Genomic DNA, 17,643 nt, shown 5'->3' on the forward strand with positions numbered 1-17,643 from the left:
AAAATATTATTTCGATACTATTTGTGACTACAACCGTCAGAATATTTGGCGAAAAATTACGGAAAATGTATATTCTGACTACTATAGTCGGAGCTAAAAATGATTAAATAAATATATTACTAAATATATAATCTGATCCTTATACGGATATTAAATAATTATTTAAATAAATTATTAAATATTTATTTCCGACTACTATAGTCGGAAAGGTAAATAATTAAATAAATATATTATTAATCAGACCCTTATACAAAAATTAAATAATTATTTAATTAAATTATCAAATATGTATTTCCGACTACTATAGTTGGAACTAAAAATAATTAAATAAATATATTACTAAATATATAATCTGACCCTTATACAGATATTAAATAATTATTTAAATAAATTATAAATTATTTTTTTCCATCACTGTAGTTGAAAAAGTAAATAATTAAATAAATATATTATTAAATATATAATCAGACCCTTATACAAAAATTAAATAATTATTTAAATAAATTAATATTCCGACTATATTGGTCGGAAAGTTTTTATTTATTAAATAATTATTTTTAATTATTAATTTAATGTTTTCGATTGTAGTAGTCGAAAATTTCCAACAAATATGGTTGGAAGTATTTTTCCGACAAGGTATTTTCCGACTACCACTATACAGTCGGAATGTGGTCGGAAATACCTTATTTTCCGACTATATTCCGACTACATGTGCTGTCAAAAAATACTGAATTTCTGGTAGTGTTCAAAATTATAATTTTAATTAAAGATAATATACCTAATATATCAAAATGTCTTTTACATCTTGTGATCAACCAACAAAAAGGTAAGATCTTTATCATTCAATAAAATGCTGAAATAGTCGAGATATACACAATATGATTGAAATATCATTATTATAAGCAAATGCATAGTTTTTGAAACGATTAATTCTCGTTGCAATGACATGTGTATGTAATATACTTATTTATACATAGGTAGGAGCCTCTAGTAAGGAGGGTTTGGGTGTGGTGGGTGTCTTTGGTCTATGAGTGTATGTTGCTACTAGGTGGATGTCCTATTTCTTATCTCTTATTCCATATTGTGATTATTTATCTTATGTCGTATTGCTCTGATTTTTATTTTATTATGTCTTATTCCTTATTTATGTTATGTCATCCATCCTGCTTCATGTTTCAGTACGCTCTTATTTACTATCCTTTATCTTGAGTTGGGGGTCTATCGGAAACAACCTCCCTACTTCTTCGGAGGTAGCGGTATGGACTGCATACATTTTACCCTCCTCAGACCCTATTTTGTGGAAATACATTGAGTTTGTTGTTGTTATACTTAGAAATGTCACTCTAAATTCCTAGTTCATGGTAGAATAATTTATTTGAACAATGAGGATCAACTATATAGCCAATTTCAAATTATTAAGATTAAGGTGCGTTCGTGGGAACAAAAAAGTAGTCATTTTTTCCATTTGATTCCATCTTTCTTTCCTCATACCATTTGATTTTATAATTCTAATTTTAGAAAACCTTTCTAAAAAAAATAAAAAAATAAAATACAATTAATATGTATTGATACCTTAGAGTTTGACCATACATTGTACATCAACTTGTCAAATTGCTCCCATGAAATGAACCTCACAGCAAAATGACATCAGCTTAAGCCAAAATTGTGGATAATACTGTATAAGGCCACCATCACTCTCTTTCTCGTAGTTAATTTTTTTTCATTTCATTTTATTTGAAAATTAGTGTTTGATTATGAAATTTAATTTAAAATTTAGAAAAAATGTTCTGTTTTCATCCTTAACTATACACGAAATTGCTGAGACACACCCAATCCCCTAGACTAATTAAAACCGTATTTTTACAACGTTAGCGCCTACGTGGATCTTCAGTGTGTTGATTCATTGATGTGTCACGTATGTGCCACGTATGCACTAAGGTTGCAAAAAATACGATTTTAATTAGTCCAGGGGTTTAATAGGACCCTCCTAAAGTTCGGATGTGTCTCAACAATTTTGATAGAAACTGAGCATTTTCTCTAAAATTTATTTCAAATTTTAAAAAATATATTTAAGATTTTTGCAAAAAATTATAACTAAATATAACTCTATCTTCAATTTCGACTCCGGACTATTCAAATAAAGTGAAAACCTATGGGCAAACGCCTAGTAAAGGTAGCTAAACATTCCGAAAACGTTAATATATTATATCGCCCCCCTAGTCCGCTTCACATAAAGCAGAGTGGTCACTTAACCAGATGCCCTCCACCCACGCATTCCTTCAATCATAACACCCCCACCCCCACTCTCAAACCCCCCCACTCCCCACCCACCCCCACAAAAATAAAAATAAAAAATTGAAGAATTTAAGTTATATATAAGTTGATTAGGTAAAGATTTTTAATATGTCCGATATAATTTAATTTGTGATGACAAGAGTATTTACTGTTTTAACCAAGTTGAAATTAATGCAATTATCATAAACCTTTAATTAGTTGCAATTGTCTTGTAAATTAACCTGCTCGTTTAGTTTTTGTACTTTTAGCGCAGAAATTAAACTTTTCTTTTAAAATAGTGTATAAGAGTATCGCGTATTAGAGAGATTAAAATCATATACATTGTGCGGTTAAAGTTGTAAATTAATTAGTACTAATAATTATACTCATTATCAGAGCCAAAAAAAATTTAGAATTTGAAATGTATGCATGAGTTTTTAATCTCAAATTAATGTATGACAATAATTGTTCAATGTACAGTCACGTATTTATAAATATTTAATTGATATCTTAATGCATCTACAGAATATTAATGTTGATAATTTTTTTTGAATTGAATCTTTAATATTGAAGCAGCAGTTCTTTTTAATACAACTCAATTCTAAAAAGACATATCTATTACTACTAAATAGGGGTAATTTAATAAATTATATCTTAATTTCTTATTTTTGTTAATAGGAATGAAATGAGTTAAAATAAGAATAAAAATAAGGCGGAGAGAGTAATAAACTTGTGTATGATACAAATTTGTTTGGTTTCTCATCCGATGATTAATTTGATATATGTATTGAGATTAAATTAAATTTGAAATTCGCATTGCTAAATCCCATATTGAGGATAAAACACTATATGATAATGACAACTTCGAACCACTCAAACTTAAAATCTCTAATTAAAATGAAGTTGTATTTATGACTCTACTATAACCTAGTTAATAAAAAAAAACACATCTTGTAATCTTTTTGTGGCTGGATAATTAGGCACTTTGTGCAAGTAATTAATTTTTGATACTCCATTAATTACTCTAGGTATAGATATGCATGACAACAATAATACCACTATATATGATGAAGATGATCCCGTACTCCCACTACTTCCTTCACTCACTTCTCATCCTTCAACCCTACCCTACCACCCCAACCCCAACCCCAACCCCAACCCCACCCCTATCCCAACCCCACCACCCCACCCCACCCCTTTGCCCCAATACCGACCAGACCAGTCCAATCCCATCCATCTCTTCATCTCTAATATGTGTTGTTTTGTACTCTTTTCTTTCATTCATCTCTCCAAAGTCCAAACTCATACCCTTATTTATCATCTCCCCTTTTCTAGCCTTTTTCTTCCCCTTTCCCTTATCTTTTTTAGGTCTTTTCAACTCTTTCTAGCTAAGCTAGAATTTTTCATAGCATGATGAACATTGCATATATTTCTTGATTTGGACATCTTATTTTTAGCTCGATTCTTCTTCTTCTTTTTTTTTTTTTTTTTTTTTTTTCAGTTCACAGCTCCTTGTTGATCCGTCTCTTCTTCGATCCGTGATTCCAGGGCTAAAAAAAGAAAAAGAAAAGAAAAACACCTTTAAGAAAAATGTCACTAGACATGACATATTCATCTTCCTTGGAACGTGTTTGCTATGTTCATTGCAACTTCTGCAACACAATTCTTGCGGTACACTTCTTTTATTTTAATTTTTTCATCCATCTCCTTCAAAAATTTTAAAACCCTTTATATATGCTAAGCTGGTTTTCAAATGCATGATCGAATCGTTTGAAGAAATTAAGAGCCATTTTTCTGAGCTCTCATTTTGTCTATGATGATGAATACAAGTTCAAAGTTTAATTTTGTTCCACTTTTTTCTAGATTTTTTGAAAGCAAATCTTGTGAAATTAAACCGAAGTCTTCTTTTTCTTTTTAGTACAAGCCATAAGATAGGGTTAGAAAGATGCCGAGATGATTTTTCAGATGGTCATTCAATTAATAGTAGTTATTTTCTCGGAAAATTGTTTTCTTTGTTGGAAAAGATTGTAATAAAAAAGAAAGATAACAAATTGAGATAATAACTATATATTACTTGAGTGACCATTTGATAAATCAACCGTAAAGATGTGATGTTTCTAGAAATTTTGCTTCAAAGTGTTAGAAAATTGTCATATTTTATGCTAATTTTCAAATAATTTAAAACAAAGTGTTTCACTGTTTTCTCTTTTTTCCTTGATTGATTTTTGAAGGTTAATGGAAGTAAATATGATTTTAGTTCAGATCCAGTTAATTTTGTTCAAACCCTATCCAACAAGTACCTAGGCAGAAATTAAATAATACTCACGCTTTAAATTAAATATTTAATTTAATATTTATAGAACTAGATCTCTATACATAGGATAGGACTAGGGTTTCTTGTGAATATAATATTTTTTTAAGGATTCCAATAATTATTAGTCCACCATTTAACAAGTTCGTTAATTATTCCTCATAATTTGGTTATCATTTTCCTTTTATTTCCTCTTCCAATTTATTGGTCGATCCTCATCAGGTTCTACTACTGCACTGCACTGATCATAAATAATTGTACTAATCTTGAAACCATCACATTCTTTTTTCTGAAAATAAAATAAGTAGGTTATAGGAGTATGCATTTGTCCACTGGATAATTGACATAATCCTCTCACAAGTCACAACATATATATTTTGCTTTAATTTTTTCCTCTTCATTGTTATTAGTGTGTACTAATAAATTATTTTTCTTTTATCAATCTTTTTCCTCCATTTATATAATATAATGTATGTAGTTACGTTATTTGATTTGAAGAGACAAAATAAAATGATGATGCTAGAGTGATTACATCAGAAAATTTACTTTGGATATCACACGTTGAATTTGTTTTTTCTCTTGATTTTTTTTTTTTTTTTAAAGATATTTGAATTTGCTTACTCTCATATTATGTACTTCATGATTTTAGTTGTGGTCATGTCATTTTCTTAGTTTACTGACTTTTCTGTGTGACTGAACAATGGTCAGAAAAAGTCGAAGATAGAGCACCGAAAGGCAAAAGAAAATAAAATAAAAGAGATGAGTCCAAGAGGCTACTTTACTCCTTATGTTAGTTATTACCCATGAAAAGGAATTCTAGTCTCTCTTCATAGCCTTTTTATTACTAGTGATAATGCTAGTAGAGAAGAAAAGGAGGAGAAAATACCATGAAGGGAAAGAGGAATTTCTATTGTCAATGTTACACTAACATGAGCCGAGGGGTCTATCGGAAACAACCTCTCTACTTCATCTGAGGTAGTGGTCGGGATGGACTGCGTACACTTTACCATACACTGAATATGTTGTTATTGTTGTAATGTTACCCTAACAAAACAAAATACTAGGAATCCAAGAATTCCGCACCAACGTTTCCATCACAAATCACAATGTCATAGGTAATTTGGGGTCCTTAGAGAAAAATTTAGGGTTTGATTTAGTTATTATCTCTAAAGTCATTTTTTCTAAGTCAAATTTTTTGTTCAACAAAACAAGTGATTTTCTGAAATATCGACTATTAGAAATACTGACTATCTGAGAGATCAACTCAAGAAAAGTTCGTTTGTGGAATACTTCCACAATTGAGATGGAGTACATGGCTTAAATTATTTAGTAAAATCCACCCCCATTTGCTTGTTCCCTCTTTCTCAATTGGAAATGGGGGCGGATCTACAATAATGAAGGATGTTTAACAGGATCGATCTCTTTTATCAGAAAATTATACTGTGTCAAATATGATATAAATAAATTGTTGTGTTTATATTTGAAGTAGATCGCAAATTTGAATCTCATTATATTTCACATACATTCTAGCTTGATCCTCTTTGAATCCCCTAATATATATATATATATATATATACATATTTTTTGGTTAAACTACCATCAGGTATCGTAAGTTATATTCCAACAAAGAATCCCCTAATAAGAATGCGCGGACTTACTAACTCCTAGTCAAAATTACACAGAATTTGTCTTTAATTAAATTTGCCAAATGTGACTGGCTCTTTTACTGCAAATAGTAAAATCTGTTGATTCTTTAAGGATCATATAAGTATATTTTTTACTTACTTTCTAGACAAAAGTGAGAACTTGCAGGATGTTATGTTTGTCAAGAAAATAGCAAAACTCAATTTTGTTGTTGTTGTCAGGTTAGTGTTCCATGCAACAGTATGATGACAATTGTGACAGTAAGATGTGGACACTGCGGAAATTTGCTTTCTGTTAATATTGGACCTTCCATTCAGTCTCTCCCCCTCCAAGATTTACAGGTAGTATAATTACTATATACTAGTTATTCCACCATCTTTTTAGTACGTTTATTGCCTTCCCCTTATTTGGTTAAGTCTTTCATTTGATGGTCAAACAAGAATATGTGTAAATAATAAGTACTAATTTGTAGTACTTTTGAATCCTTCATTTATAAGTTAGAGAGACAAATTACATTGTTGAGACATGATATAATTTTAATAGTGTGCATTCTAATAGCCTCTTAAACTTTTAGATGAAATGGTTGTACAACTCAACAAAGACTTAATAAACTAGTACTGTAATTGTATTTGTATGATTATCACTTGTCATATATATATATATATATATATAGCTAGCGTAATGTGTTATAATTGTGTTAAATTAGCAGAGACAGGATCAATCAAGTATTGAAGATGGGAGTAGAGGCTATGGATCATCATCCTCTTCTACCAATTCATATCACAGATTTTCTCCCATTCCTACTGATCCTGATCTACCTAGATCCCCTCCTATTCGCCGTAAGCACTTCTATCTCTCTCTTTGTCTCTCAATAAGAAGAGGACTTGTGAAGATCTTCACGTATGTGAGGACCAATCTGATTTTTTTGTTAAGTATCCCACATCGAAAAAGGAATGGGTAATTAGTCTCCCTATATGAATTTGGGCAATCCTCCCACTAGCTTTTGAGGTTGAGTTAGACCCAAGATCCATTCTTTGCATGGTATCAGAGTCAGGTTCATCCCAAATCTTTATTCACCAATGTTGGCCCCAATATATATTATTGTCCATTGGTAGTACTTGAATGATCTGATAACTTGAAATTCATGTCCATCTGTACACCACAAATTACATAATTAAGAGATTGAATTTGGATTCAAATAGAACTATCTACTGGATAAAAAGTCCTATCCCTTCTCAACTTTACAATTTGTAATTCCAAGAACTACTATAACAATTTAATTTAGAACTTCAAACCTTTCTTCGTCCTATAAAATTACAACAGCGACATACCAGTGTCTACATTGTGTGAGGTAGAGAAACTGTTTCCTATAAGATTATTCAAGCATAAAAAAAAGGAGCAGCAAAGATGAAATAGAAATAATAGGTAACAGCTATGTAATTGAAGTTATTTGTGGATTTTGAACATCTTTAACAAAACAAGAGCAATTTAGCCATATGTAAAATTGTGTATCATCTAATGAGCTGGGCCCCTTTGTAATACAATGAAGTTTTCTACTTACATGATCTGAGTTTGATTGTGACACTACACTTCTACCCAACTCATCTGTAATCCCAGTATCTTGAAACATAGGTCAAGTACTTCTGTATGCCTTCTTGGCATGTTGCACCTTTTTTTTGCTCTTAATTTGGTCCTTTCTTAGAACAAAAAGGTTTAGACGTTAGTTTAAATTACTCACCCCAATCCCAATGACAGAACCAGAAATTCATACACAAGAATTAAGTGTGTATGTCAACATAGGATTCACAACTTTTGAACCTCCCACATGCCACTACAGACTACACTAGATCATCTTTGGTTTGTGTCAAGGGAATTTAATAAACTATATATAATATAAAAGTAACAGCCCCTAATTTTGGGTGCCAGATGGTTAACCCCCCCACCACCACCACCAAAAAAATAAAAATATTTAGAACTAATAACATAAGAATAATGGTGGAGCCATAATGGCCCTAAAGGGAGTCCTTTTGCCAAGAACTAACAGTGGTACGTAGAGCCATAATAGCCCTAAATTGAAGTGGTTTATAATTAGATTTGTCTCACTTGAAAATTACAAAACGTGAATTATTATCTTTAATGCATTTGTATTGAATGTTGAGTCTCATTTAACACAAGAATAGCTTCTATCTACTCTAGTGACATGGGGGTTTCAAAAAATGTTTTAGGTTATGAGTTCAATTTCTACTGAAATGCCTATAGGTGTCTGAACCAAGAAAAAAATTTATTCCAACACATGGCTTAAATTAGGTTTTTTGAATTAACCCGAGGTATCTGGCTAAGGGTTGATAGATCTCAAACATCCACCATAATTCATGCTGGTAAGAAGATGAGTACTTATGTTGGTTAAAACATCTTTAGATTTTTGGAGACATGAAATCTATGTAATTTACCAACACTTAGTTTAAAAGAAAAAATCTGACCATCCAATCTACCAATCCAAAATCTTGAGACAGTGACATTATAATTCTTTAAACTAACATATGCCTTATTGTGCATAAAATTTCATGGTTTAAGACAATAAAATTATGTCACTATATAACAAACTAATGTTATCACAAGTCGTCTTAAAAGCATATCATCTGATCGAACTCTAAAATTAGATTCTTTTTTTTTTCCCTAAAGCTAGATTCATAATTTGAATATAATTGCATAACAGCCAGCCGAAAAACGTTAGATAGCTAGACTAGCTCGCAATGACTTTCTCTAATAGGGGCTTGTTTCTTTAAGTTCCATCCAACCAATACAAGATGTTGCTCGCTTCCTCTCAGCCATTAGCTAGTGGCTTACGTAGCAGTCGGTATATATTATTCTTACATGCTCCTGACCCTTACCCCCCACCCATGAGCGGAGCTACCCTTGGGCTAGGGGGTTCGGGAAAACAATGCTATATATACATTGTTAAATTTTTTTTTTTTATGTATATATAGTAGACTTTGAACCCTCTTCAATTAGTTCGTATGTTCAGTACTTATGAACCCCTTAGAGAAAATCCTGGCTCTGGCACTGCGACCCCACCCCCCACTTAAGAAAGGGTTCGACCTTCAAAGTCTTACCTGGGAAAACTCAGCATTGCACTAGTGAAATCATGTGTTCAAATGTTTGTTGAAAACTTTGCAGCACCGGAGAAAAGACAACGTGTTCCTTCTGCCTACAACAGATTTATCAAGTAAGTACAAAATATTGTAACTAGCATATTGTCAAGTAAGAAATTAATGTGTGTATTTACTTATGCATAAATATATCCTCTATGATGTTGTGAATTAATTCAATGTGTATAGGGAGGAGATCCAAAGGATAAAGGCAAGCAATCCTGATATTAGCCACAGAGAAGCTTTTAGCACTGCTGCCAAAAATGTAAGCTACCTATCGATCTATATGTACCTAGATTTAAAAATAAAAATACGTACACTGATATTTTCATACATGAGAATTGAAAATAATTATTTCAGCTCAAAATAACCTTTGCTGTGTGGATTTATAGGCTGCCATATGAAGAAAATGAAAATGAAAATTAAACTAGACCAAAACTGTATTACTAATATTCAAAAATTAAAGTAAATACGTGAAGACTGGATGTAGGGTGTATTTGATATATAATGATAAATATTGTCTAGGAAAATAAGCATGTTTCTTACCCTTTTTTGTGTTTATACGTAATCAAGAAAATATTATCCTGAAACTAATTTGTATATAATCTAAACAAATACTATGGAAGGTCGATGGGGTGAAGACGAAGTGTGTTGAAGGATAAAAATAACGTAAAATGCCACTTGTAGAATTTGTTTTCCATACTTCCTTGAGTTTTAGCTTACTGGTATTTACTCCAACTCAGTAATTTTAGGCCTACTATATATGTGGATATTTTGAGACTTTCCACAAGAAATTTATGGTAGGGTCAAACAAAAGAGGCACTAAATAGAATAATGTGACTAAATAAAGCTTTTACTATGTATCTGAAGAATTTAATAACCTTTTGTGTATTTTACTGTAATAGAATAGTGTGAGTAAAAGCTTTAATGTATCTGAAAAATTTAATAACTAACCTTTTGTGTATTTTACTGTATGTTTTGGCAGTGGGCACATTTCCCTCATATCCACTTTGGACTAAAGCTGGATGGCAACAAGCAAACCAATAAATTGGATCATGCTGTTGCAGGAGAGGCTCCTCAGAAATCTATTGGTCTCTATTAATTGAAATAATATGACCAACAAATACTATATATACGCATAATATAATATTATATAGGTGAGATACTATATATATAAATCTCTCCAAACTAATAAATTGTTTAGCTCTTTTCAGCATATATCATCCCTTTTATTAGGGCCTTGGATTCCTTTTTATTTTTAATTCGTGTTATAAGTTGTAAGTAACTATTTTCTGTGTTTACTCCAATAATATACGCTTGTTTATTATTAGTAATACTATTATTTTCGTTTAATTTGTTGGTGTGAGCACACTAAGGTGTGTTCGGTATGAATTTTTGTGTCGACAGATAAACAAAAAATATTATTTAAAAAATATTTATATATAATCCAGATCGACAAATGTTGTGAGGGGTGGGTCAAGATAAGGGTGCATGCAGAATAATTCTAACATCAAAGAGATTCAACAACTTTTATATACAAAAAAAAATCATTTTTACCCTATTTATGTATAGTATAATTTTTTAAGAGAGTTTTTGAACCCCCATATACCATCTGTCTCCACCCCTAACCTAAACTAGGAATGTTAGCACTTGAAGTGTGGGGTGATCTAATTTATGTTAGTAATTATCAGATAACTCAGTTTATTATCATAGAGATTCATCAATTATCTTATAAATAATAACTTAATTCTTAATATGGTTAGTACATAGAACTAAAACTGTTAGGGGCTGTTTGATATAGTGTTTAAGAATAGTATTGAATGAGATATATTAGTAATGTTGGAATTATTTCTTATCAACTACTATTTGATTTGGTGTATTAAGAGCAATTTTGTCTTAAATTATGCTAATTAATGTCTTAGTTATATACTTATATCTATAAATAATAAGAAGGAATAGGATTTATAACTAATACACAAAGGTTGAAAATCCTACTAAACAAAGAATTAAATAATACCATGACTAATACATATATACTCCCTCCATTACAATTTGTTTTTCTTTCATTTTTAGCCCGACCGTCTTGAAAGGTTGTCCCATTTCTTTTTTGGCAGCTCTTTAATCTCAACTTTTCACATAACATGTTTCAGATCATACGATTAAAAGATATTTTGGTACGTTATATACCTTTAATACAAGATTATTATAAAGATTTAAAAGTGCATTTTACTTTCTTAAGCTCTATATAACAAGTCAAACCCATTTAACAAATTAAAATAAAATGAATATTATTTTTTCTAATACATTCTACGAGACGACCCATAAACTGTAATGGTATCAAAACCCAAATACGGTTATAATCATAAAAGGTGATATGAAATATAGATCGCATGACATGTCATATCATTGGTGTGCAGTGCCCTCATATTCCCAATATTCCCTCACTGCCCACAAACTAAGAAATAAAATATTTCGAGGGTATCAAATAAAATTACGTTGTTGGAAAAATATGACTCGTGGAAGTGAATTTCAAACACTAAAATTAAAATGGTTATACAAAAAACAAACATACAAATAGAGCAAAGCAAGGGTGGCTTTAATTTTTTGGGTGATATTTTAGACATATGGTATTATCAAACGCTAAAGGTCCGACTAATTCAGATCACGATGAGTGGACCTCACTTTGTAAAACTATACTCTACTAAATATGTTAATTAACCCGAGATTTTTTACTAAGAGTAAAGAAATCTCAATCATCCGATCAAACACCGACTATAGTACACTCATGAATATAGATGCACTCACTCACACACAAAAAGAGAATGCTTAGGGGTGGTGGGGGCAGAGGCGGAGCCAGACTAGTCATAGGTGGTTCGTCTGAACCCCCTTCGACAGAAAATTATACCATCAATACATGATTAAAAAATATTTTTTATGTTTATGTTGTAGATGTTAAACTCCCTGTGATGAGTTTTTGAACCCCCTCGACAAAAATCCTAGCTCCGCCTCTAATGAGGTGAGGTGGGGGTGGGGGGTGGAGCAGTTGATAGTAACAGTTCATGTTTTCATGAGTCACAGTCAGATCAGATGATGAAAAAAAAAATATTGACAAATGAAGAAAAGGGGACCAGTAAATCATCAAATTTGATGGCTCTGGTAAACTAATGCAAACCTTTATTAATTTATCTCCCACAAAAAAATAAATCCAGAGCAGCTTTAAACGAGTATGTATGTATGTATGTATATTTATTATTGTTTGGTTTTGTGGCAGCAAAAGTCATGCACGCCATTACTTCCATATATGGGATGAATGATAGTGAAAATTCAGTTATAAACATTATATTTGGGGATATGAGTCCATTGCGTCTCCAAAAACAATTACACCTTTTTGGGTACAGGTCATTCCGTCTTTATGTGTTTCTCTACGTGCCATGTGCTACAGTCAACCTAGTTCCGTGGGCGGACAGCGTTTGTTTGAAAATTTTATGATCGTAAATACTGAGTGGGTATTATATATGTACCAAGATAAAGAAAGTACTTTCTTCGTTTGTTTTTACTTGTCGGTAATTTCCTAACTAAATTTCTACTTTTACTTGTCATTTTTGACCTATCAAGAGGAGACAACTTCTTTTTTCCTATTTTATCCATAGCATTAATTATTTTTTCTCCAAATCGATTTCAAGATACAATGTAAATATTATTTAATAGGGATGATATGGTAAAATAGCTATGTTATTAATTGTTTTTCTCAATAGATGTGTCAAGTCAAAATGTGACAAGTAAAAACGAACGAACGACGTACTTGTTAAGCAATTGAACCCAGAAAATACAAAGAGTAGGATTGTCAAAAGGGCATAAACACAAGTAATCTTTCGTCATGAAGTTATGACCATAATTAATAGTATACAATTTTTTTCTTATAGATATATTTACTTAATTAACTATATGCATGACATTAATGTTATTATCATAAATATTTTAGTTTTCGTTTTTCGTGATCAAACGCGCACCTAATAAATTAACTGTGTAAGCCAGATGATTACACAATTATATTTCTTAGCGTTATCCCCCTACCCCACATTGGATGTCTCCAAAATAGATAGATTCAGGTGGAATTGCAGTATTTTGAAAACTAATTAATGATTTACTGACTTCAATTTTAATTATTAGTGCGATACGAAGGAAAATTGTTTTTATAGTTTTCCTAACACTTTAAAGTAATAATAATTCTGAGCCAAAGAAGGGTAGACCAAATAAAAAGTATTTGAAGAGAAAATTGGAACATTAGAATGTGATATGCATGGACAAAAGTTATGTGGTCACCAAATTATAACCCTAGATATTTTTTTAATTATTATTATTATTATTATTATTATTATTACTACTATTATTATTATTACTATTATTATTATTATTACTATTATTATTATTATTATTATTATAACCCTAGCTAGTTACCAAGATTTATAAGTATAAGCATTATTCAACAAATGAAAAGACCACGTACTATAAAGTGTCAATGACTTCTGACGAGGGTGGACACAATCATGGAACCCTCATCATGTATGAAACTCAATTATTTGAAGAACTTTTATAATTGCAAATTTAAAATTATATATGGTCTGTCATTTGTGTTCATAGTGAGTTAACTAATATGAATCACTTACAATTACCCTCCTCAAATCTCACTTTGTAGAACTATATTGGTTATGTTGTTGTAGACCTGTTGTTACATTTAATGTTTACAACAATTGCAAGTGTGGAATTTTGTCTTAATCATCAATTAGCGAAAATCTCCTCTAGGGGTATGTTCGGTACGAATGAAAATATTTTTTGAAAAATGTTTTTAAGAAAAATAAGAGGTTTCCTTACTTATTTTCTTATGTTTGGTAAGTACTAAACTAAAATATATTATTCTAAAATCATTTATATATAATTTAGACAAATATTATGATGGAGGTTGATAGGGGGTGTAGGGGCATGGGGGTGTTGGGATAATTAAGGGGGTAGAGGTGAATATGATCCAGGTATGTTGGAGGGTAAGTAGGACACAATTAATATGGAATGTCATTTGTGGAACGTATTTTCTAAAAAAAAATTTAACCAATTGAATATCGAAAAATCCTCCATACACCGAACACACCCTAACTGATTCATTTTTCTTCAGAACTTCTGTTGTTGTTATTGTCACTCAAAACTCATTGGCGCGATCAACTTAAATTTGCATCGAATGTATGAATTTATTAAAGGAGTATGAAAGTATACTTTCTCCAAAAAGAGTTAATTTCAAACTTTAAACTTGAAAGCTGTTATTAAAAGAGAAGGAATATGATTATCCAAGCATACTCTTGGTTGTTATTTTATTGACTTTATATTTAGAGATGAATTAAGTCCCCTGTGAAGGGCATGTTTTTATAGGTGTGACATTAATCATAAAGGGGGTGCCGTGGGATCATTCAGATATCTTTGTCATTAATTTAGAAATTTCAAATTCTAAGTCTTAAATGAATCATACTACAATTCTTAGCATGTAGTATTTTACCTCTTTAGTTGGTCTATCCGTCAACAAATTTAAATTGATCGAGTCAATACGCTTCAAATATCAAATAATAAAAAGAAAATCACCAAGAATTATGGTATATAATGGATAAGAACCTTCAATTCTTAATTAGCAAATTTGTTTTGATATAGGAAGATGTGGAGGTCGCGAATAAGGGTAGAAGGCTAGCGGGAGGGTGTGGGTTGTAGCAAGCCACCAGGAAAGATCTTGTGTAGCTGGGTTAGTAACCTTAGGTCTGTGTCTATAGGTGTCTATGGCGGCGAGTATGTGCTACTTATACATGGGTGTCCCTTTCATATTTTCTCAGTTGCTATCTGCTTATTTCGTGTTGCCGTATCTCTCGTATTTTCGTATTGCTCTGATTTACTTTTTATTATTCCTTACGCCTTTTCTGTTATATAATCCATCTCCTTGTCGCCTATTCTTTATTTTGAGGCGGGGGTCTATCGGAAACAACCTCTCTACTTCTTTGGAGGTAGCGGTATGGACTGCGTACATCTTACCCTTCCCAGACCCCACTTTGTGGGAACACACTGGGTTTGTTGTTGTGTATTGTCTTGATATAGGATGGATAAGGTCTTCAATCCTTAACTAGAGATCTTAGATGCGAGTAGTCGGGTTCAAAACCAAATAGAAACGCATAAAAAATCAAGTTTCTTAATTCTTTTTTAATTTTTTTTTTAAAAAAGGGTATGGGGTAGCTAGGGTGCAGAATCTGTAACGTCAAATCATGTAGTTGGCATTTTGGAAGTTAATGAGGGGAAGTGGGGAAGATATAGTACTGATTACTGAGTCTGAGTTTGTAAAAAGATAGGTGGGTTTCTGATGTATACTTGCTGTGCCATTCATCTACTCTCTACTCATTTAGCTAACGTGATTTGGTACGTGAGATAAGAATATAATACTTTTGTGATAAAGTGCGTCGAAATAAAAACTAGCTCATCATTTGTATTAAAATAATGAAATTACTATATGATAGGGGTAAAATAATTTTATGAAATATCTTTATTTATCTCATTCAATGTGTCAAATGACTAAACATTTAGAGAGTCAGCAATAGTCTGTCATGTCAAGACAGTAGCCCAAAGGAGTATAGGTAGCCAGCTTTTATCCAAGTCTTTTACCATTTGCCCACTTCATTTCTATGCTCTTTTTAAATCTGACTTGTTCAATGATTCCTCAGTTTCTCTTTACTACTTTACAGTATTTAAGCATGAGGTGAGTGAGGGGTTCTTTTCCTTCCACTCTAGCTTGGATTAGATTCTTTATGCAAGTTCATTCTTTTCTAGCATTACAAACCTTTGATAAGGTGTATAAGAATAAATACTGAAGGAAGTATACTAGGATACTGGGATTCACTATCCTGGAAATTTCTTATGCTGTTTGTTTTGGTGCATTAAGCCGGCGTGGTTCTATTATTAGCCATACTTATCCATATATATTAATAGTGTTTGTATTGCTAATACATCTTATAATATTGAATAGAGAGTATAACTAATACAGTTATACATGCATAAAATTCAACCCCTTAGGGATTGATTGATTAAGAAACAAGTTATGTAGGTATTATAGTACGTTACAGAAATTAATAATGTAATAAAGAGATAAGAAACTGATTCCAATTTATAATTTTTTCAATATTATCCTAAAAGATGAACCCCAACAGGAGTGTAGGTACCATGCCTAAGCCTAATTCTAACAAAATTGCCTCAAGACTATAGAGTAATAGAGCAGCTACCACCAAAATTTGTGATGGAATAGTAAATACTACTTTTTTTATTTTTAATAAAAAAATGTTGATTACGAGCTCCGCGTATAGAATCACCTTTGATAGAGACCTAGTGCGTTACCCCACAAAGTGAAAAACTTTTCGGTGTAAATTTGAATTAGTCAGAAAAGATACAGCGGCGGCAACATATGTGGATGACTAATAGAGTTGTCTGTGATCATAATTGTGTAAAGGAACTCACCCAAATACTCCACTATTTAATTAGTTCAGCATTTGTACAAAGATAAAATCATCGGAATTTAATTGCTTGCCTACTTTACTTTGTTATCATTTCCATTTTTGTAGTAGTTAGTAACTTAGTATATAGTGCGATGATATTATTAACACTTAGGATCACTTCGTAATTAGATGCATTGATGCTGCTTAGAGCATCCAAGTTGTCCATATAGGCTGAGAGCAATCATAAAAGAAAAGAGGAAAATTAGATGACTAAACACGTCAAAATAGATTGAATTAACAAATTGATGGATCTAAAGCTTATTTGGTTGATACCCAACTCATCAAACTCTTACCAAATTTTAATTTCTTTGTTTCTTCTTTTATAATTTGTTTAATTGCTTAATAAAACCTTTTTTTTTCTTCATTATGACTTTATATAGCATATCTAACGGGAAAAAAAAGTACTTTAACAAAATCCTATGAATCAATTTATACTGTATATCTCGACTTTTAGACTAGTTAAATTGAGCCCTAGTCTTGTCACCTGTAACCTTTTCAAAAGATCCTTTGCCTTTTCTGCTTGTAAACAGTAGTATATACTGTGTGGTTGGTATTTTTACTTTTCAACAGACCATTTTAAGATGCTATTGTGTGTGTGTGTGTGTGTATTCGCCCCATGATGTTCAAGATATGATTTCACATTTCTTATATCAATGAGAAAATAGCCTCTTGGAGGACACATTGGAAAATCATATGT

General features: G+C 31.4%; 1 protein-coding gene across 2 annotated transcripts; it reads left to right on the forward strand.

Moving 5' to 3' along the window:
* Positions 1–3,364: 3,364 nt before the first annotated feature.
* On the forward strand, positions 3,365–10,708 carry LOC107875693 (putative axial regulator YABBY 2). Of its 2 annotated transcripts, none has more exons than XM_047414039.1 (6): positions 3,365–3,945; positions 6,451–6,570; positions 6,939–7,068; positions 9,407–9,455; positions 9,568–9,643; positions 10,364–10,708. In XM_047414039.1, exons 1-6 carry the CDS (start codon positions 3,865–3,867, stop codon positions 10,478–10,480), a joined length of 573 nt encoding a protein of 190 aa, XP_047269995.1. In that variant the 5' UTR covers positions 3,365–3,864; the 3' UTR covers positions 10,481–10,708. The 2 variants fall into 2 exon arrangements, with proteins under 2 accessions (XP_047269995.1, XP_047269994.1); XM_047414038.1 differs by having other exon boundaries at positions 3,373–3,945; positions 6,936–7,068.
* The last annotated feature ends 6,935 nt before the right edge of the window (positions 10,709–17,643 follow it).

The sequence above is a fragment of the Capsicum annuum genome, chromosome 6 (assembly GCF_002878395.1).
Source record: "Capsicum annuum cultivar UCD-10X-F1 chromosome 6, UCD10Xv1.1, whole genome shotgun sequence".
In the NCBI taxonomy this organism is placed as follows: domain Eukaryota; kingdom Viridiplantae; phylum Streptophyta; class Magnoliopsida; order Solanales; family Solanaceae; genus Capsicum; species Capsicum annuum.

Coding starts and splice junctions, on each gene's coding strand:
- LOC107875693 (XM_047414038.1), top strand. CDS start 3,865: ATGTCACTAGACATGACATATTCATCTTCCTTGGAACGTGTTTGCTAT. Junction 6,571..6,935: donor TCCCCCTCCAAGATTTACAG/GTAGTATAATTA, acceptor GTGTTAAATTAG/CAGAGACAGGATCAATCAAG. Junction 7,069..9,406: donor TAGATCCCCTCCTATTCGCC/GTAAGCACTTCT, acceptor AAAACTTTGCAG/CACCGGAGAAAAGACAACGT.